General features: G+C 38.5%; 1 protein-coding gene across 1 annotated transcript in view; it reads left to right on the forward strand.

The window, feature by feature from the left end:
- GAD2 (glutamate decarboxylase 2) overlaps positions 1 to 4,744 on the forward strand; it is a 71,293-nt gene extending 66,549 nt beyond the window's left edge. Inside the window, exons 16-17 of the mRNA XM_006907014.1 lie at positions 1,783 to 1,990; positions 4,236 to 4,744. Coding sequence (XP_006907076.1) covers positions 1,783 to 1,956 — 174 coding nt within the window. The 3' untranslated portion in view covers positions 1,957 to 1,990; positions 4,236 to 4,744. The remainder of the gene's footprint in view (positions 1 to 1,782; positions 1,991 to 4,235) is intronic.
- Positions 4,745 to 23,770: the final 19,026 nt, after the last annotated feature.

The raw sequence follows: 23,770 nt of genomic DNA on the forward strand, positions 1-23,770 counted from the left end.
TCCAGAATGGCGTAAAAATCTCAACTGCCCAATACCACCTTGGGTCTCATTATGGCACCCCCAAACATGCATCTGTAAAAGAAACTTTGGACATTTCCCCCTGTTAATCTGTTTCTGTTCAATTTGATTATTAACCCAGCTAGAAGAACTTAGAAGGTGAGAGGGAAATTTTTTGTGTGTGACGCCCCCACTCCAGTTTCTAACAAATCATTGGGCCTGATGGAAACTGTGTTGATTGTGTGCTAGTACTTTGAAATTGAAAACCTCTTGTAAACCAATGATTGTTTAAGTGTTGGTACTGAAAGGTGACACGTTCATAACAGCATTCCATTTGACTCTAAGGATCCTTCATTTAAAATGGATCTAACTGTGGTGGCAGGCATGGTCCCATGTTGAACTGAGTTGCTGACCATGTGGATCCAAAATGAGTCTAAAACATCTCTGATGTCTACCCCTCCTGGTTACGTGTTTGGAGCAATGAACTTAAAAGATCGGATGTTGTATTTACAACCTCCAATGGTAACACATGGGGACAGATCGTACATATAGTTAGACTTAATTTAAATGGATGCCTTAGAGTTGATACGTTCTCAGGGAGCCCTCAAAAGGCACCAGTGCCTCTCGGAAATAAAAGAAGTGAAAGACACCATGCCTTCCCGCCAGGAGCTTATGGCTGAAGTATAGAGATAACACATATTTTCTCATAAGTAAAAGGACAATAGGAAATTAGAAACAGTCTGTAATCTATGGGTAAGGATCATCTATTTATGGCTTAAAAGAAAAAGGATGCTAGTGGACTGGAGAAATCAGGAAGGGCCGCGTAGCTTTTGTAGGACTGTGGTGGAGTACATGTCACACGTTAAACTGGAAGAGGAAAGGGATTCTAAGCAAAGAGAACAAGAGCGACATGGTAAGACTGAGGACAAGTGTGAAGGGATAAAAATATGTGTGGTACATTCCGGGGATATTAAATAAATAGGTCTTGTCAGAGCTGAAGGTTTATTTTGGTGAGCACTAGAAGATGAGTCCTCAGAGCTGGTGACAAAAGGCCTTTGTGCTGAGCAGAAGAGTTTGACTTTCATTTTATACGCAATAGAGGACAGCCGGTGATGTTATCATCCATCTGACATACTCGCGGTAAAATCTCATCTGCAGACCACTTCTGTAAGTCCTGTGTGTTCAGATTTTTGCCTCATCTGATTCTTCACCATTATTAAGAAACAGGTTTAAAAATATCATAAAAACTGAGGTAATACAAAAGGAAAATGAAAAAAAAAACTAGACAGCTCCAGAGTCTCAAAAAAATTGCTCTAGGGTCTCAAAAGTTTGCTTATTTTCACATACATTTTTCACTTTACATTGAGGCTTACCTCTTGGTAACTGTTCTCTAAACTGTTTTATTTCTAATGTTTTTACATTTACTGGGGGTGGAGGGTGGGGAGGGGAACTCTTAAAAAATGTATTGCTACTATTTAGCCTTAGACCAATACTGGATCTTTTCTATTCTCCCAAAACACTAACCAGAAAGTCAAGGATGAGATGGCAAGCACCCGATAGCCTGCCATTTATTATTCCCCTTATCACCTTTAAGATCTTGGATGCATTGAGCTGCGCCAGTCCTCCGGTCCCAGGAAAAGTCGAAGGCGATTCCTTCAAAGAAAAACAAATATGATTCTAATTGTTTAGTTAAAAATTAAAAGTGCTACTTGATAGTGGGTTCTTGGATTAAGGGGAGAGTCCCTAGGGGAAACAGTCACCGTCTTGATCTGGTCTCTCCCACAGGTGGCTCCAGTGATCAAAGCCAGAATGATGGAGTATGGGACCACAATGGTCAGCTACCAGCCCCTGGGAGACAAGGTCAATTTCTTCCGCATGGTCATCTCGAATCCCGCAGCAACTCATCAAGACATTGACTTCCTGATTGAAGAAATAGAACGCCTTGGACAAGATTTATAATAATCTTGCTCACTAAGCTGTTGCAATTCTCTAGATAGACACTTAAGTTGTCACAAACTGTGTGAATGTATTTGTAGTTTGTTCCAGAGTAAATCTATTTCTATATCGTGGTGTCAAAGTAGAGTACAGTTAAAAAATCAAAAAAAAAAAAAAAACCAACATCGCTCCTTTTAAAAATCCTTTCTTAAGTTTAGTATACCTCTCTAATAATTAGTGACAAAAGGCTGTGTTCTAATCAATAAGGAAAAGCTTAAAATTGTTATAAATACTTCCCTTACTTTTAATATAGTGTGCAATCAAATTTTATTTTCACTTCAGAGTAGTAGGATTGAATAGTGCCAAATCGCCCCCGAATCATAAAAGGTTCTTTGGGGTGCAGCAAAAAGGATAAAGTAAATATAAAATATATGTTGACAATAAAAACTCTTGCCTTTTTCATAGTATTAGAAAAAAATTTCTAATTTACCTATAGCAACATTTCAAATGTATTTAAATACATATAATTTTACAAAAGGAAAATATATATATTAAAAAGAAATCCTATTTTGTAACATAGATTTTTATTTTATATGGGTTATACAAACTGCAGGGGCAGATATAAAACTAAGCCAGATTTTTTTTTTCTTTCTTTCTTTTAATGGAGGCACAAGAAAACCTTAGCAAAGTTATTTTGGAAATATAGGCCCACAAAATTCTTAAAAGGTATAATGCCTTCTTTCTATTCGTGTTATGGCTTATCATCTAAAGTCAGTATTACAAAACAAACACAAAAGAATAGAATATCGCAAGTTCCTTAATGTGATTGATCAGATCGACAACAAAATTCTCTTCCCAGTTAAGTGTGACAGGCCAGGCTTCGTTTTAGACTAAATCAGGGTAATTGTCTCTCTTCTGCTTTCTAGTTCAACCTGTTTGGAAAAGAAGGTTGATTCTGGTTCTTGAGGCATCTTCCCAAACAGTATTCTTTTATTAGATCACTTGGATTAATTAGGGAAAATAAAAATAAAATCTAATCCACCCGAGCAAAGACGAATGAAGCACACTCCAGAATGTGCTCAGCCCAACAAATTAATGTCAGCCTTGGGAGAAGAGGGTTCTGTGTGAGAATAACGGCGTCATCCTAGAAGGAAGGAGTCATTTACCGCCTGGGGAATTGTTTAGTCTCATTCCCTCCCCATAAAAGTCTCTCCCGCTAGGCTCCCCATCATTGGGGCCCCAAAGAACTAATTTCTACTCTATGGGTGGTTATTTTTTCTCTAACAAAATGAGCTCCTCACCTAGAATTGAGAGACAGCATCTTAAGACCTTCTTTTCTCTATTTCCCATCAAGATCCAAAGTGACCAGAGTATGCAGAGATAATAAAGATCCTTAGAATTCAAAATATTTTAAAAGCGTCCTCTGTCCCTGCAAACCCGATGGAGAGACATGAGCTGACAGGAGCTCCCATAGATACTTAAGGAGCCGCAGACCCCGAGTGTTAGTAGAGGTGACTGCGAACTCATATACAGACTGCAGGCACAAATTTAGAAACAATCGCCCTTCTGTATAGACCGGAAATAGCTTTTAACCACAAGTCGTTTTCCTCGCCCCCTGCGCCTTCTAGCTCCTTCCCCAAGTTCACTGGGAGCTTTGCTCAACCGTATGTCGTAAAATCCCAACCAATCATAACCCAGGGAAGGAGGTAAATAGAAGCCTAATAGGTCCTAGTATTTTAATAAACATTCCTTTGAGTAGGTCTGTAATCCACTCAAGAGGGAAGGTGTGAGGGAGGGAGACAGATTTGAACATTAGCCAAAATTCCCAGGGAAGGCCTTGATGTGGGATCATTCTTCACAAATTTTAGAAAAGTTTAGTTTTCGCTGCAATCAGGATTGACATGATCATTTCCATTTATATAGCAATATCGTGTTTATTATTTTAAAATACTTGAAAAAAAAAGTGTGGTATGTCTTAATCCGAGATGTGGAAATGGTAGTGACTTCATGTTGTCACAAGGCTGTGAGGAAAGAAAAGGCAATCAGTCGCGTGTGTAAATGTGTTGCCTTTATCGTATTGATAGTACTGTCTTGTCGCCTCAGACTGGGGTTGTGCACTTTAGGTCTGAACCATGTACAGTGTTGCAAATCAACGTGTGTTGCTGTAAAAGCTTGTACAATATATTATCGATGTGTCTTTTTCTGTGTGGTAGCTGTATTGATATTCTGAGAACTACGTTCGCATCTGTTCCTATACTCCCTCTCTCTGCTAAACTATACGCCCTCCACATCAGCTCTAATACAGGACATGCCCTCGGCTAACTAAGCTCCCCACTGAGAAATCTCCTTCGAGAATTGCGTGATTTCGCAAAATGGAAGGCGAATGCTACTTCATCTCTGAGAACAGAAGAAACCGATGATGGAATGTCACAGACGGCCAAAATTGCAGACATGGTCCCTGCTGGGGTTCAGAGTGGGTGTTACTCTTTGGAACGTGGCCAAAGAAAGCACAGGTGTAAATATAGTGCAGGAAAAGGAATCAAGGACCCTAACAATGTTCATCATCCTGCACGTGCTCTCCTGTTTTCAAAACTGTGTATTTATTAAGTTCGCGTGCCAAAATACGTTCCCAGCTGGTGTTTCTGAAAGACATCGCCGCCCTCCGACATTATTCCATTACTAAAGACAGAAAAAAATTAAAAATATAAACACGTGGCAACCTGTTCTTCTTAACAAGTATAAACTTGTGTATGATCAAAGTATTTTATCTGTGTCGTCTCTCTGAACCCAAATAAATGTGTCAATGTGGACAAGCTCCGGCTTTGTATGCTTATTTCTGACCTTGCCATCCTGTGGAACTAATTTTTAATGAATTGCCTGAATAAAAGGCCCTTCACTTGTCACGGAGCGCGGTGTGTCTTTGGATCTTTGTTGGGGAGAAAAGCTCTTATTTCTGCAGTCACCCTGTACTGTAGCTTCTGAAGGATATCGTTTACCACTCTGATTTCTCCTTCAATCAGATCCAACCTTCTTTAAAAAAAAAAAAAAATTATTATGGCAAATTTTATGTCCAAACACAAGTGGAGAAGATAGTTTGATAAACTCCCATGAAGGCTTCACCAGCTTCAACATTCACTGTTCAGAGCCCGACTCTCGTTTCATCTACTCCCCCACCTCGTTTCCTCCCCAACACCAAATTAGTTTTACATGAATCTGTAAAAGGGAAGGATTCCTTAAAAAAAAAAAAAAAAGCCCTCAATACAATTATCCCAACTAACACTATAACAGTAGTATTGCCTTAATATCAAATATCCAGTTAGTATTCTCATTTCCCCAATTCTCAATTCTATAGCAAAATCCATGGCCATGGCCTGTGGCCCAGGAAACTCACTGAGGCCCCAGACATTTTTCAGGACAGTTGGAACACATGCAATTCAGGTGCACAATACGAGGCGCTGTACACATGGGCTACTGAAGTGAGGGCAGGTTAAAAGCTAGAAAGTCATGGGACTTTAATGGGTTGAGTAGATCCTGATATGCCTTGCCGGGGACTTCTGTGGCCAAATAAATACAAATCAGATTTAGTACATATTACAAGAGCTTACGAGTGCTGTAATGTCATGGGTAGAGGTGTCCTAAAACAGGGGTCCCCAATCTTTGGGCCACAGACCAGTACCGATCAATTGCTTGTTGGGAACCGGGCCACACAGTGGGAGGTTAGCGGCGGACTAGTGAGCAAAGCTTCATCTGTATTTGCAGCCGCTCCCCAGCACTAGCATCACCACCTCAGCTCCACCTCAGATCCTCAAGCACTAGATTCTCATAGGAGCACCGGTCTCTGGTGCCGAAAAGGTTGGGGACCGCTGTAAAGGACTGAGTTTTGGTGGCCTGGAAACCGTGTGCTCACATTTTTATTCCTCCAACGAGGCAGCTGCTGGAACAACTGCTGGAGTCAGACAGCCATTTCCTAGCTCTGTGACCCTGAGCAAATCACTTAACCTCTCTGAACCTCAGTTTGCTTGTCTGTTAAGTGAGGATAAAAACAGCCCTTACCTCAAGGGTGATAATGAAGATTCCAATGAGAAGAAAACCCAGCGCTTGCAACATTGGGAATGTTTACTATGTGTTAACTTTATTTTTATTCTGTGTTGCTGCCTGTAAGAATTAGGCTTCAGATGCACGCCCGTCATCCTCCTTAACTCATCTAGAGAAGACTGTCCTGAACACATAAAAGATGTGACTGCAGTATCTCCCTGTAGAAAGCTGTTTTACGAATTATCCTTGAGGACAGCAGGCTGGTGACTAAGGCAGCCTCAGTCACAGACTTAGCCTCAGCTTTAACAGAGACTGGGAAGAGACCCAGAAGGGCTGGGCAGGATAGCTGAGGAAAAAGGAAGAGCAAATGAAATAAGCTTTTTCAGTTGCAGTGAATTATCTAGTACTTGTTCTGAATGCCTTTGCCAAGGACACATCCTTGCCTCAGACAGGCAGCCATCAGAGTTAGAGTGAAATGACATAGGACATCAGCTTTGCTTCACTGGAATCGCTAATATGGTCACTTACCTAAGGCTTACAGCTTCCATTTGTACAGTGAGGCTGGATTGCTGGGGGCACACCAGGAGTGGGAAGGTCTCCCCTAAGCCATTAGAGTTTCCAACGCCTCAAAAAGCAAGTAGCAAAGAAACACTAAAAGTTCTACATTGAAGATCATCCCTGCCCAGGATCTGCTGCCATTAGTGCTGGCCTTGTGGCACACGCACAGATAAACACAAACAAACTACTCACTCAAGTGGCTACATGGTCATATCTCTACTCAGAACCCTGCTTCCACTTTTGGGAAAAATGTCTGTGGTCTCTATTAACGTGTCAAAACTGAGGTGTCTGGCTGAGGAAAAGTAATTAAAAGCTAATTACAGTTGGCAAGAAAAGGACTTTTGAGAGGGATTTCAATTTATTTAAACATGGGAACTTTGTAAATTCCAAGAAAATTCAATTATACAAACTTGAGAAAAGGAGAAATTCAAAGAGTTTTGTTTTTTTTTTTTCCAATTCAGATTTTAGTCAGTCAAAAGGAAATCTTGCTGCTAAATCTCTTGCCTTCTCTTTATTTCTATATCTGTCTGTTTAGGGATTGAAAGGATCCAGAGAATAAAGCACAGGGATTTTCTTTAGTATTAATTTTTATTTAAATTGTTGCATAAGGTTGTAAACATTTCCTCTGTCCTGTTGAGACGTATTCCAGAGGAAGAAACCATCCCTCGGTGTGAGTCTCCACAGCTGGCTGGGCCCAAGCTGGTTTATGTTCAGGAAAGAGCAGATGGTTCCAATTCTTACCTAGCAGCGAAGAGATAAAGAAAGAGTTCCCTTCTCGCTATGTAGGCGCTTGTTAAAGCGGCAAAAACAAAACATCTGCTTGCTTCGCTTTTTTTTTAAGGGTGGATGGAATTTCAGGTAAAATATCTATCGATAATTAACCATCATAGTCAGGCCTGGGCGGGAAATTAAATTCTGACATTGAGTGATTCCCTCTGCTCCTGTCATAATGAGCTATAATAATTTATTATAAGAGATGATTTAGGAGTAAATTTAATGCATGAAGGACCCCAGCCTGCTGACACCATTAATCTAATAATTATAGCAATATCGAATGGGGGAATCAATGCTTCCTGGACTAATGACAAAATTCACTAATCCTCAGTAATATATTGTCCCTTCTTTTTATAAATTCTAAATGTTTTTTCCTCCTAGACTAATGGCAAAATTCACTAATCCTCAGTAATATATTGTCCCTTCTTTTTATAAATTCTAAATGTCTTTTCCCCATCTCTAAAGTTGTAGTGATACTTATTGCAGAGAGTTGTAAGGATTCAAAGAGAATACATCTGTAAGGCATTTGGCAATAGTAAGCTGCCCACGACGGTTCCCTTCTCTCCCCAGCTCTGTCCTGCACCTGCCCTGCCTTCCTGTGGTATTAGAATCGCCTCCTGATGGAATGGCTGCTTGGCAGTCAATCCGATCAGCATATTCGCTAGGAACGTGATTGCTACCCTGGGTAGCTTTTCATATAGACTAAGGGGTGTCTTTTTGTTTGTTCTTTGTTTGTTTATTTGTTTTGCTTGTTTGCTTAAACAAAACATCAACTGAGACCATGCACTTCTGCAAAAAGAGTCACAAGACTGAGCATACTGGGAGCAGGTTTTATTTGGTAAACTCATTTATATAAGGACTTTATTGGATTTTATTTAGATAGGTCCCCACAAGGGGCAGACTAGATAATATCCTATTAGCTGGTGAGCAGCAGCCACCTGAGACAGAGAACCCCACGTTGACAAATGCCACTGTAGCTGCCTTTGCCGCAAAGAGATGACTCACGTGAGCCATGGGAGGCCTCAGCAAGCAGAAACAGGATCGACCAGGCTGCGTGGCCACATCTCACACCACGTCTCCACATCCCACACCACGAGACTGGCGCCGAGGAAGAATCTCACTCTGCCTTCATTCGCCTCACGTACAGGCTAAAGGGAGCTGCTCTCCCTGCCTCTCCCCAGGACCCCGGACAGGAGCACGCACAGGGTCCCTCTCAGCTAAGGACCCTCGGCTCTGTCTGATACAGGAACCTAAGTATCTCACCCTTCCTGTGCCGAATCAAGAGATCCCGCCAGGAAAGAGGAGATGAAGGAAGTGGAAACAGTCTTAGCCATTCCCTTCTGAGGTTACATAACACACAGTTTGCTTCAGGAATGGGGGGAACCACAGTGGTCCCTAAAAATATATATATTTATATATTTATATTTAAATTTATTTACATATTCATAGATGTCTACATTTATATTTATATATTTATTTATACCATATATAAGTATATTTATATGTAAATTTGAATTTATATATTTATTTATAGGTATTATATATGTTATATGCATAAATATATATGTATGTGTATGTGTATATATATGTAACTTCCAGGTTACAGAATATACCTACAAGCTCTGTAATATGGCTAACTTTCTAGCCACCTGCCTTCCAGGAGTCATGGCCAAGCTACTGAAAGAGTAAGACAAGAAAAAAATCAGTGTAAACGTTAAATATTCGTGATGTGTTAGCTGCTGGGCGATAAGAATGAACTATCATAGTCTCAGGCTTCGAGGAGCTTACAGTGCGGCAGGAGAGACAAAGAGCTAGATCAATACACGACTTGTCGTAATTACCAGAGTTCTGTGAGTTGCCTTCGTGAGAACTCAGAGAGGCGGGATCTTGAAGGATATTTTCCAAAAGGACAAGAGCGTGAGAAAGGCATGGGAGGCCCACCCCAGGAACGGCACTCTCAGAGAAAGTGCAGCTCACAATCCAGCACGTCAGCTGGGAGAGCCTACTGATGCCTCTGGTCATAAAGAGAACTAAATGCACATTGTTGGCTTACAGGAGTGAAAAAATCAAATCTTAAGCAGTCATTGTTCTGGAAGCATCTATGAGAAATGGGAGTGGTCTGGAGGGTGGGAAACAAATATGCATTTAGTTACGGTGGCAATTTGTTAAGTGAAGCTTCTGGGGCCAGAGCAGAGCCCCCTGGCTGGTGTGTAAGAGAACTTTCCAGCAGCTCCACCCCAATCCCTGCTTTGAAGGCTGGAATGCTGGGCCTGAACAGAGTACTACACAAAGAGGAGTTTTCAGTGGAAAATTTTGCTTCTCTAGAAACCATGTTTTCCTACAGATAGGTGATATTAGAGCAAGTACAATTTTAGAAGTAGCCACGGGCTCAGTAATCCTTCAGTACCATAAGCTTAAGAAATGTTCAGCCACATTTAATAGAGGGGAAGAAAAACCTTACCAATTTACTATGCTCCAAGGAAGTAAAAATCCAGTGAAATAGTCTTCACGTGATTAAATGTATTAGATTTGGAGGCAATGAAATATTGAAGCACGTGAACTACCTCCTGGGTTCCTCTCGCACGGAGCATATTAAATATCACACATTCCCACTTCAGACAGAACTACATCGAATCACACCTGGTTGTCACCAAGCTCTATCAATATCAGTTCTACTTCTTCAAATCCATCATTCTTCTCTATCACTACTGCCACTCGTCTCAGTTCTGGCCCTAATTTCTAACTTGCAATAGCAGTTACCTTCTATGTTATTGTATTTTGGTTGTGAGTAATGAGAACCAACTTGAACTAGCTTAGGATATAAAAATGGTAGAACACTGGAAAAGCTCACATAGTCCAAGGAACCCCAGGAACACTCAGGACTTGGGAAGGACAGTGATCAGGGTACTCTGATGACCTTAGCTGCAAGAATTTATGCTTGCTCCCTCTGGGGCTCTGCCATCGATGACCTGACTCAGCTCCGAGTTCCTAGTTTTTGTCTCTTATTCTTATTTGTAAAGAAGACTCTGACTGGGTGAGCTTTGGGTCAACAGTCTAACCTGATCGAAGTGGCCATGTCTAAGATGATGGAATCATGTAGCACAAATATGGCTCCCAGGACCCACCTTCTTAGATCAGGGGAAGGACCGTGGCTCAAAGGCCTCGCAGGCTTGGCAGGCATCTGATAGGCATTGTTAGTTACGTAATGTGCATGTACCCGTACACACACACACACACACAGAGCATCTCTATCCACAGGCGATGATGTTCATTCACTTAATCATTCATCCAGCCAACAAATATTTATTCAGTGCCCATGAGGTCTGGCCCTGCAGATAAAATGGGAATGAAAAACAGGCATGGCTTCTGCTGTCATGGGGATATGTCTAAGTGGAGAGAAGACGATAAAACAAGGAATTGTAAATTTGCATCTTCGGAAAGGAGAGGTACCTGATATAATGAGAACCTGTGATGAAGACATCACTTTCCTGAGAAAATAATTTATAAGCTGAGATCTAAATAATGAATATTCGTATTCATCTAAAATGATGAATAAGAGTAACCTGAGTAAAATGGGAAAGACTGGTGTTCCAGGAAGAGGGAACTGCGCACGTAAGCCCCCTGTGTAAGGCAGAAGCATGGCTAACAAAAGAGACACTTCAAATATTTATTTTTTGTTGGTCTCTAGCAAGGAGAGAAAAAAACCAGCACCTGGCCTCCTAAAGGAGTAGTGAGCAAGGAGGACCCTGTGCCGAGGTGAGGCCAGGCCGTATAGGGCCTTGAAGAGCATATCGAGCAGTTGTGTCTTTGTCCTAAAAAAAAGAAAAGTAGGTTGGCAGGTTTGTTTAACATGTGGAATGATGATTGGAGAGTAGAAGCTGTACCCACTAGGAGGCTTCCAGTGGTCCAGAAGAGCATGGCAGCATCTCAGACTAGGGTGGTGATGGCAGACATGGACTTGCCATCTGTTCTCAGAGCCCTCAATCCCCATGGGACGACCTTTTCTCTCTAGTCTTCATGCTCCCCTCTCACGATTCTGCAGCCTATGGCCTGTCCATGGAACCACCACCGATACTCCCTTCATCAGTTAGGGGGAAGACAGAGGAAAAATAATATAAATCTTGTTCTAAAACGGAAAAGAACTTTCTTATTTAAGTTCTAGTATAAAATAATAGACTGGACATATGTATTTCCTACTTTATTTTAGCCAAATTGCATTGAAAAAAGAGAAAAAATAAAAAGGAGTTAATCTACAATAGTCTTAACAGGAAGAGGGTATCATCAGTGGACCAGAATTTATACATTTCTGAAAAAAGAGCAAAGGGCTTGAAACAGTGCAGAGAAAGCAGCAGCCCCAAACCGGCCTGAAGAAGCTACAGCAGAGAAGGAAGCCAGTCTTCCTGGCAGAATCCTGGGAAGACCTAAACTCCACCCTGGCAAGTACATGGACAGCAGAAGTGAGACAGGGTCAGCAATCAGAGTAATTAAGAAGGGCACATCATCAAAACAGCTGTACGGTGACCTTGACACTCACTGTCCCACATGTACCCACCTAGTAACTTACTAAAGCCGACAGTCTGGCCTTTAATGAAAGTAAACAACCAATTGTCACCCCTTGGCCAGAAAGAACCAAGACTATATTTCATTTATAAAATAAACACTAACCAATACGAAAATAGTTATGTTTGCTGAAAAACAAATCGATAAAATAAATTTGAGGAGATCTCTAAGAGTAGGAAACGACAGACAAAGAGATGGAAAATGCGAGAGAAAATTCAAAACAATTATAGGATTGAGCCAAGAGGTCCAAGAAAATAGAACAGAGAAAATTGGAAGTAAGAAAACAAAGATATAATGAAAACTTAACAGTAATAAGGTGGGCTAAATTCCCATACCTACTTTCCAACTGAAAACAGCTAAAGTTATTGGATAATATATTTAAAACATCTCAAAAACATCAATGATCTGGCAATAAATAAAACTACTCAGGTCAGGAGCTTAGTGAAGGTAGAAATCCAGGGAGGTAAGCCTAGCGCTAAACTCTGTGTGTGTGTGTGTGTGTGTGTGTGTAGGTAAGCCCAGCGCACTAAACCGTGTGTGTGTGTGTGTGTGTGTGTGTGTGTGTGTGTGTTTTACTTTGAGTTTATGTGTCAGACTTTGTGATTTGAGCTTTGGTTTCATGATTTCATAGGAGAAGAGAGATGAAATGTCCTCCCCTCTTTGCTAGTTCTGTTCCTTGCCTAGCCGTGGATGGCTGCAATTACCTAAGTTCGTGAGCAACTTATCTATTTAGCTGTTTTCCTCCCCAGAATGTGAACTCTTTGAGGCCAGTGATTCTGCTCTTTTCATAATTGATATTTGATATTTTCATTTTCATATTTGTGTACCCACACCTGCCATTGTGCCTGACTTGTAGTAGGTACTCAATCAATATTTTATGAATAATTGAAAGTGATGAGAATAACCAACCAATGTCAAAGAACTTACACAATCATTTGGAAACTCACAAGGACCAGGAATTTTATTAGTTGCTGTACATTATTGTTAGCAAAGATGACACTAGGCACAATTGTTTTTTCAAATTATCCAAAAGAAATAAAACCTTCTCTAAGCCACATATCAAACAAAATAAAGCATTAGTGGCAAACGCATTTTATTGACTAAAAAAATGTGTTGTGTTGATACTTACCCTATCTTTATAGAAACCCAGTTAACTAAAATAACCTACTGGTCATGCCACTTTTTAATTATTCTAGATTAAAAGGGGATTGATTATACTCAAAATCTATACTGAAATATATTTCATCTCACAGGAAACTATCGAAATCAGGGATGGAACTAGACATAACACTCCTATTTTAGAATCAAACACTTGGACAGAGAACTTGGGCAAAAGTATCCTTGTGGTAGAAATATCAGGCAAAAACTTTGCCCTAAATAGCTTCTATTGTTTATTTAAGCAAGCTTGAGACATTCTGAATTTTAATGGGTTCTGAAATATTATTCTTGTGATTTTTTTCCCCCTCTAATTGCTGCCTTACCTGATTAATGCATATTCCCAAATGTGGCCAAATGGTTACCAGCTGCCTTTCCTGCTACATTATATTTCATCGAATTCCAAATAGGCACAAAGGAAAAAGGAACAGAATATGCATAGCTCTAAGGTTGGATCGCCAAACACAGGAATGAGAAGTAGCTTTCAAGAAAAGGAAAAGAGAATCCAGGACCCTGGCTCTGAACCTCTGCCTGCTCTGTGGAAATTCTTCACAAACTTTCTGATGCGACTTACTTAGAATTCTTTCCCGGCTTCCAAGGAAATCTCAGTCAGGAATCTACATCTCCATAAACATCTCAGTTTACGATAATGAACAGCCTATTACAAAGCAATTCGCAGTAAGTAACAGCAACTTATTTCCTTTCTGACCCTCCCTGCCATCTCTTTCATCCCTGCCCAACTCTGGGCTGTTGTGACCTTGTTTCGCTAAATCTGGCTTGTTAGACACTAGATAGATTCAGAACTATAAAGAAACCATAAAATGTGTTGACTGAAACAAGAATTGCCACCTGATTTTTCCCAAGATCATGTGTCTACATGTGACACCCTGAGATTTACATTGGGAAAAGATGATTATTGTATATGAAGCAAATGTCAAGTATTAGAGATGTTCCTGAAACATTTTAGTTATCATTAATAACTTGAGACTTATTTTTGCACCATCTAAAATTGTATTTAAGTCTTTGCTCTCATGCAGAAAATTCAATCACATCTTCCTAAAATCCTATAAGAAAAGTTCAAATAGCTTTATTAGCTATTTAAAATAGCTATTTTATTCATTAGATATTTAAGAAAATACTTGTTTTTGTCACAGAAAGCTTCTCACCAGAGCTTTAAAATTTTCAATTAGAAATTAATTATTCCCTGGAGCCTCTCACCTGGCTACCAGTACTTCATATAATAACGTTGCACTTGGAATTCATGGCTACATTTTCTCAAAAATTAAAGAAGGAGGGTACTACACTGACAGAGTTGGACTTTAATCATTCAGCCCATCCCAGTGAACTTACTTTACTTTAGTGAACAATATAACACAAAGTGAAAAACTATGAAGTCCTTGGACTATACATAAAACCAGTAGAAATTTGAGGAAGGTGCATGAACCCGACATTGAACTGGATACCTAAATGTCTGAGTGTTTCAAGTTTTTTCACCTCTTATTTTTTTCTCTACCCCATAATCAGCTTATAGAAATTCCACATCCACATGCAATGGTCTCAGTAGTTTGCCCACACACTCACCCTCAGTGTGAGATGGAGTCACCTGACGTTGACTTTTTCATCTTTATGGCTCACGTTCAGCACCTAGTTGATACTTGGAAACTGTACCAATATTATCATCTCAGGGAACACGTTCTGGAATCTAGCATCCTACCGTTACCTCTATAGTTACAAGCTTTTAAAGTGGCAGTGCCAGGCAGTGGTGGTGTCTTCCTCAAGGAATTCATATTGTTCTTCTTGTTTTGCAGGTGCCTTTTAATTAAAGACAGCATTATATTTGTATTATTTCCCTCCAGTGTTCACTTGAAAAGAATGGACTCAGCTGTTTCAGAGATCATTCCTTAGATCCTATGTTTTCTCGGCCTCATTATTATTTTCTTCTTCTCCCGTCACACTGCAGGACACATGGAACATGCTGACATTTTTTATTTTGAGAATGGGGAGTCCTCCATCAATAATCAGCGATTTCTGTGAGCTCTCTCATTGTCATAAACTTCTGGCTTGTACACATCTTTCACCTCGATTTCTAAGGACATGCAGAAAATAATTATTTGGTATTCTTACCATTTCTTCATTTTCCATTTCTAATTTTCTATTGCGGTTCTTGAAGCGCAAATCTTTTATTCTGCCATTTATGTATTCTTCATATATAATTAGACCACTCATTTCTTTTCAAAAGCAGAGAGGGGAACTGAGCACATTTAAATCAGGAGAAACTGTATTCTGAGCCACATTTCCAGCGTACTGATGAATGCTACCACTTAGGTTGGCAAATCATAATTAATAGTTCTTTTAAAAAGTAAAATGGTCTGTAATCTTTAAATGCTGTATATGAGATGTTATATTACTCTCTAGTGTTCAAGTCTGCAATGGACAACCCATTGCTCCGGTGACATTCTACTACAAAAACACCAAACACTAACTAACAATTAGGAAAAAGTCCACACACACACACAGACACACACACACACACACGGAGTGAGAGAGAAGAGAGAGAATGAATGAATGAATGAAAGAGTGAATGAATGAATCTATTGAGCTCTATGTTCTTTCTCTTTCCATTTCTCTTCCTCATAAAATGATGATAAGAAGCAGTAAGAATAGGGGAGGAGTTGGGAGACAGGATAAACCAGATGGGCTCTTGAGGGATGGAGGAGTTGGCTGCATGTTTCTTCACATGGCACAAAACCCCACTGCAGAGCTGAGGGTGCTGAGGAAGGGATCACCAGCCCCTTCTTGGTTGGTTGGTTCATTGCCATCTTTTTTTTTTAAGTAGAGCACCCAAGATTCAAGAAACCATCCTGCACTTATTTAGAATATGGTGGTGGTAAAATCACTTCCAGTATTTTGTTGAAAATTTAAAACCTGGGAATATTTCCTATCTTTACCTTTTACAGACCTTCCAAACATTCTATTTTGTTTTTAACTCTAGTTTTTTGCCAAAATAATAAACATATGGAAAATTAAACAATACAGAAAGGTAAAAAACAGAGGCCAAAAGCCCTTTCACGAATTATAAAAAGAGACTTTGTGAGATTTGGCTGTTTCACCAAGTTTTTCTATACGTCTGCAATGTGTAGATGTATAGAGTCAAGAATAAAACTAGTATGTATACACATACAAACATTTTGTAGAGCTATGTGTGTTTCTGTATTTGTATGTATTGTGAACATAGAAGCAGACATATGCAGGACAAAATATAAGAAATACATAAATGTGTGAGGCTATCTTTCTAGTCATATTTGTGCTTGTGTGAATGTGTATATATATATATACAACATTTATAATATTTATGTAATTTTTTACACATTTATATATTATCTTTGACATCTTAACTCCTCTGAAGATGGAGGCTGCATTTGTTTAAGAAAACTCTTTAACAGGGTACTTTAGATAAGAGGTGAGACGCTAAACATGTAGGTATCTACAGGAGATAAAGTAACAAGATATGAATTAATTGAAAAAATCATAATTATCTCTTTTATGGCTAACATTTATCGACTATCTACTATACGTCAGGTACTATTTTAAGATGACTAAACAATTGCACAGAAGTACATGAGCAAAATTTGCTTCTGCCACAGGGATGGAGGGAGGAGAAGAGAGGGAGGTTCCCCAACTGAATACTGAGGTACAAAGACAGTGAGGAGGTCCCCAGTAGTGAGCTTTACCTTTCTTTGTCCACGTCTCTTCTTTCTATATCTTCTTCCCCAGAAGAAAAACAAATTCTGCTCATTTTTTCAGGCACAGAAACAGTAAATATTTTTTTGACTTTTGTCAACATACTTTTTTACAGGTGGAGGAGAATTTTTGGTTTTGCTCTTATTTTTAATTGTTGGTTTTCTTTTGGCTATAAAGAAAGTTTAAATTTTTTATAGAAACAAATTTATTAACATTTTCTTTATGGATTCTCATTTATGCCTACTTATAAAAGCCTTCCCCAACTCCCAAAATTATAAAACAATTTTTCTTAAGTTTTCTTTTAGCACACCTGTGATTTTATTTCTTACATTTAAATCTTTGCTCTATCTAAATTTTGGAGGGGATTATATCGTATTTAGGAAATAATGTAGGAATCTACCTTGTAATGTTAACCAGTTGTTCCTATATTATTTATTAATTCACCCTATTCACTGATTTGAAATGCCACTTTTATTTGTATATAAAATCCTATTAGTTTTTACATTTATTTCTGAATTCTCTATTTCTTTCCATTGATTAGTCCATTGATTGATTAATCAATCAATACATAATTGATTTCATCAAGAGATTACTATTAATATATTATTAATACACTATGAGTACTCTATTAAGGTGACTTCATAATGACAACAGCAAAGATTTATTAAATGTTTATTATGTGCTAGTATCATTATAAAGTGTTTAACAAGTAAAACATAAGGCATAGAGAAGTTCAGTAATTTATTAAGTTCACAAAGATATTAAGAGGAAGAGCCAAGATCTGATCCTAGATTGGCCCGACAAACAATCTCTTGGCTATTACTCTCAAGTGCTTCACAGCATAATTGATATCACAAATTTCTTCTACTCCGTAACTCTGATCTTTCTCAATTTTCCTGAATATACTTTCATGCTTTATTTCTAGATGAACTTCAGGATTATTTCTGACAAATTTTCATCAAAATCTTGGTCTAGTTTATATGGGGATCCTAGTGAATATAACATTGATTTAGGAAGAACTGATAAGTGTAGGGCACCTTCCTATCCATGAGTAAGGTATGCGTCTCTGTTTGTTTTTTTTTTAATCCCTCTGTAGAGATATTTGAAAACATCTTTATGATGACAAGACTTGGTCAGTCCATTCTATTTCATAACTGATTATTATTTATGTAAGAAAACTATTAACTTTTTAATATTAATGTCACGTAATAATAGGGATAGTGGCATCCTACTCTTATTTGTGATTTTAATATGAATGCTTCCAGTGTTTCACTATAAATATATTCCTATATTTTGGTTTGAGAGATGTATTTTTTATCATATTGAAGTACTAGTTTATTCTTATTTCACTATGATTTCTTTAAAGTGAGGAGTAGACATTGATTTTTTATCTAATGTCTCTTATAGAAGAGACATTGTCAATGTGATTATATCTTTTTATCTTTTAATCTATTAATATGGTGAATTATGTTAATAAATATCCTAATAATAAGTCTTTCTTAATGTCCTAGAATAAACTCCACTGGGTTTGTGTATTTGTTTAGTTTATTGCTAGATTTTATTTGCCTTGTTACTTAGGATTTTTGCATAGATATTCATATGTGAGACTAGCTTATAATTTTCTTTTTCGTGCTATTTTTGTCAAAATTTATATGCTGATTTTGTAAAAACTTTTCTTTTTCTATGTGCTAGAACAGCTACAAAGGCATCAGAATTATTTACTTCTTGAACATTTGAAAGAAATCATTCAGGAAAATAATAAATCCCAGTACTTCTTGAACATATAGCTTTTAGAAAATCTGAACATACCAAAAATAAAAATATGAATAAAGCTGATACCATTTTGACAAATGTCAACAGCTGGCTCCGATTTCTATAGTTTAGGAACAGACTGGATTTAGATAAATCAACATGGTTATTTATAGAAGGGGCACAAGGTACAACCAAGATGCACAGCAAAGAGATTAGTGACATCATCCAGAACAGCCAAAAGTACAAGTCTTTGGACTCCAAAAGTCCTCCCCATGGGATGCATAACCTCTGATTGTACCAGAAGCCTAACTGCTCCCCTTTCGGCAAGTCTTAAAAAGTGGTCAAATCACATTCCAATCAGCTGTGGACAAGGATCAATGTCACAAAGGAGGTAAGAAACTTTCTCAGGGCTATGGGGGCAATCAGCCTCACAGCGGAGGTGCAGACATCAAGGAAGTGATTAACTTCTCTGTCCAAAATTTTATCCTTATCGTGTGTGACTGCTTTTCTAATTTCTCAATTTTTATTTAAATTTTGTTCTAATATCTTGAAATATCAGTACAACTAACATAATTTTTCAATCTCTACCAATTCAGTGTTATATGTGATTTGGATACACATATTCTTGTTTTCCTGTATCCAGAACACTTGTGAAAACATTTTAAATAGAAATTTGGCTTCTTAGTGTAGCACCACAGAAGGTTCAGACCTCTTTCCAAAAAACTGTGGGCTTAGAAGAAAAATATTTTTAAAAATCAGGAAACCAAAGGCACAAGATTATTGACTACATCTGTCTGTAGTAACAGAAGGTAATACTGATTGTTGTTCAGGAATTGCATATCATTTTAATTTTCTCAAGGTTAAAATATGAAAATAGACATGCACCAATTTTAAATATTCTATTTCTACGCTAACCAAATGAGCTCTGCAAATTATGTGGCTCTTTTAATAAAATGCATTTCCATCTCCCCCTCCCCCCCCTTTATATTTTTTTGGAAAAGATGTGACCCTTTTTTAAGGAGAAACATTTTTAGAACGTATCAAAAAATATCACAACTTAGAAATTAAGTTGTATTTTTGCATGTGAATGATATGCTATTTCTGTTCATTTCAATATAATCAGCATTCTGCTTTCAGTAATATTCAGAGACTTGACTATCAAACTTTCATTGCAAGTCAGCATAATGAAAAAGTTGTACATTTCTCAGAATTTGATTACTCCAGAACTCATGGGCTTCTTTAATGTATTTGTGAGATTTTCATAATAGTTAGAAGATAAGTATCTCCTTCTACCCAGGCCAGTTTAGTGAAACACACAGCTAAAAACTGAAAATAAAATATCACATCAAAGGAGTATGACATAGAGGGTATGTAAATAGCTTATCCAATTGAATGTGGACAGTATACAAAATGTTGTACAAAGAGGATAAAAAAGAACCTTGAACCTGAGATTTTGCCAAACCTAAGCTTCACCTTGAAAGGATATCTTCTAATTTCCAATTGGATATAGACATTCTTCTACATCTTAGACTTAACATATAACCATTGGAATCCACCTACATACTCTTTTTTAAGAAATTTGGAAAATGACTTCAGTCTCTGCCTTGTCCTTTCACGAAGTAGGTAAATTGACTGTTAGAGGGCTAGTCCTTTGGATTGAGCATTGCCCTTTTCAAGTATCCTCTTTAAGAATACAGATTTTTCTGAGAAAGGTAACATAGAACCTCAGCGACATCTTCACCTGAGAGGTTTTATCAAATAGCTGTACAAAGAGAGTGGGATAACAAGAAGGTGAGGAAAAGGCAGAAAATGGGCATGTGTGGACACAGAGGATGCTCTTAGTCAGTGCAGCTTGAATTCAGTGATTGAGTTGTATGGATACAACCTCCCCATTCTTCTCAGTTGATGAAAGGATATTTCATTGACTTAAGAGCTAATCTTCAGATAAAAATCTATTTGGAGTATTCTTACATGGAGTGATGCTACAATTTCTCTCAGCTTTAACAAGAGCCTATACATATTTATAAAGAAGCAGAGTACCCCTAAGTGAATATGTGGGGTGATAGATGAGTATTAGAATCCTACAGATGAGTCTAAGATATCCCAGAGACTGAGCAGATATCTAACTGTGAAAGAAAAAGGGTTCTTTCTCTCAAGCAAAAACAAAAACCAAACTCATTATCGCTGGTTGCTGTTGGATATATTGCTTCTGTTTTTTGGAAGGAAAGATGTCTTAAATCAAGGGCTCTGTTTTATATAAATGTCTCTTTCAACAGAATGGGGGTTGGGAGAGAGAATGTCTAGGGGTCTAGGTTTATGACAACGGAAGATGGGAAAAATGAGAGAGTTTCAAGTGACAGTTGAACAAGTTTGAGTCAAGAGCTTTGAGAGAGGAAGTGCTAAGTGTCCTTCAGTGTGGTGGTTTAGGAGAAAGGATCCTGTAATGAAGAATTTTTCAAGAAAAAAAGTCTCACAATATTTTAAGAAACATTAAGGAATGTTCTTGTCTCTACTTTCCTAGTTCACACAACTCTCTCCCAAATCTTTAATCTGTTTTTATATGGGAGTGTGTGTGCTCAAAAGCAACAAACATCAGTTCTCTCTTTTTGGAAGACCTTGACTAATAACAAGAATCTAATATGTATAAAACTATTTTGTATGACAAAGTAGGAAATAGTCTAAAAATAGATAAAAGTGGTTAATCTCACCATAATGAATGTTGAAGATTATAAAAACAATAAATATTCCTTGCTATTCTGTATTTTTATGAGCTCTCTGTGAGGCAGACTTATCCATGAACAATATTTCTCAGAGAATTTATGAGATAAAAGGATCATAAAAAATCCTCCATTGCTTATCTCTGGCTTGCCTGTTTGAAATACCCGTAGATGTTTATATGGGACAAACCCCTGGTTCAATTTGTAGCCAAGGTCTCTGAAGATGGTTATCAGTTTCTGCTTCCTTTAAAACTCCAAATTACACTAGCACAACCACTCTCAACATATGGCTGTTGGTCTGATTAAAAACTTGTTCATTGAAACTTATACCTTCAGTCTAGACAGCTTGAATTCTAAATATTACCCATTTTCCCTTAAGACACAAGTGAATTCTATGAATTCTACACAGAATTTCACACAATTTTTAAGGTTCACATTCCATTACTGCCTTGGTTAGTCCTAAATTTCTCAAAATATGGATTTTTAAAACTATACAATTAAATCATGTACATGATCAGAGCAAACTATTTTAAAATCTCATTTTAGGGTTGAAACATTTCCAATGGACTTATTTCAACTAAGGTTGATACCCAATTTCCAAGAAGAGCAGCACTTGATAAAAGACCATCTGAATATGCTCTGACATCAGGCCCCATATTTCCCACCTGGTTAGCTGCTTTCAGACACAGGCTCAGCAGTTAGGCCTTAGGTTTTATTCCTGACTCCGTGGGAGTGTAGAAGAGACTCCCGACCTGGGGCAGAACTCTGGGCCTGTGTTTTTGCATCATCCAACTGTTCATCTTGTTCCAGGACCCTCCTTTGGTCACTGCCTCTGAGTAGTCTTCTGAGACCAACCCATTTCCTTTCTGGACTCTGTCCTTTCACCTTTGACTCAGCTCTCCTTGGACCCAGCTTTCGGTCCTGCTTCTGTTGACCCTCAGAATCTGCCACCCTGCTAAACCAGTATCAAGTAGGAACATCATCCTTGGGCAAGTCCATCCACATTCTTCATTCTCTTTACCTCACATCTGCCCAATTGCCCCATTGAACTCACACTGCAGCTATCATGTTTTCATCCCTTGCTTTCTTTCTAACACACCATCCTTTCATATTCTTCCTTTAAAATAATGCCCTCGGCTGCTGTTCCCTCCTCTCAGCCCTTCTTTACCATCCCAATCTCCTGATCCCTCTTTCTCTTACTCTGTCGGTTTCTACGTCTCCTCTTTTCAGTCGATGCTCTCTCGTTTTTCTCTTTCAGTGTTTTCCCTCTTTTCACTTCACTTCCTTTTCAGCCACAACCTAAGTTTTTACCACAACACTTGCCAAGTAGTAAGCATTGCCAAATCTGTGGTTTTGAATCAGATAGCCCCCATACATGAGCAGTCTACCTGGGAAACAATTGAGAAACTATCAGATATTCACCATGGTTTCAAATTAAGTAAGGTTTGCTATAGCACATTATGAAATGATTTTTCACCAGTGTCCTAGGTCATCTTCTGGGCCTCCACACACCTCTGCTCTGATTCTTCATGAGACATTCACTAACCCTCGGTGCTGGCTCAGAGACCCTGGCCTCAAGAGTTCTAAACTCACATTCATAACACCTCCCAGCCAGAGGACTTGCCCATCCTCAGTTATACAGACCATTTCGCACTTACTGTTTGTAAGAGTGCTGCCTTTGGAAAGTCTATTTTTCTAAACATGGCAGAACTTTTAAAATGGAAAGTCCAAACTTAATCTTAAAAAAGGGGGGGTGGGGATAGCATTCTAAAATGAAAACATTTTAAGGTGTATAATTCAGTATATAATTTTTCTGTTGGAAAGCATTGCAGCAGAGCTATTCTAAGGTAATGGTGCATATATGAGTGTCCTTAAATACACAGAAATGATCTGTACTTTTTGCAGCACATTTTGAGTATTTTTAAATATGTAGTTAAGTTTCAGGTGTACAACATTATAATTTGACATCTGTATACATTAGAGTGATCACTCCCCAAAGTCTAGTTACTATCCATCACCATACAATTGACCCCCTTCACCTCTTTCATCCACCAGGGACCAGAAAAAGAGACCAGGAAAACCAGAAGATACCTCTTTTGTCTTCTTCTAACCCACTCCAAGTCACCAGTATCCCCCTAGAGGAAGTTTGTAAAACATCTGGCACCCCAGATTTTTCAGCAGCCACCTGAGGGACAAGCCCCTAGATCACCTGGCTCTAATGTTACATAGGGCTGCATTTATGAGTCCCATAGGACTGTAGCAAACAAAGAAACAATTCTTCATGGGCGCAGGAGCACCCCATTGCATATATACTCCCGGACATAGACAGAGCAAACAAAAATGCCCATTTCCCAGTTTATTCTTGGAAGGGGATTAACTACACTTTCCCAGCTGCTACTTGAGGGTCTAGTTTCTAATCAGCCTGCATCTAGGTGATGACTGCAAATTTCCCCTTTGGGACACTGATATAATGATATAACTCCTAGCTACATCGTCACCATTATATGGTATCATCACGCTGTATGTTTCTGCTATAGTAAATTATA

Source organism: Pteropus alecto, unplaced genomic scaffold (genome assembly GCF_000325575.1).
Source record: "Pteropus alecto unplaced genomic scaffold, ASM32557v1 scaffold11, whole genome shotgun sequence".
In the NCBI taxonomy this organism is placed as follows: domain Eukaryota; kingdom Metazoa; phylum Chordata; class Mammalia; order Chiroptera; family Pteropodidae; genus Pteropus; species Pteropus alecto.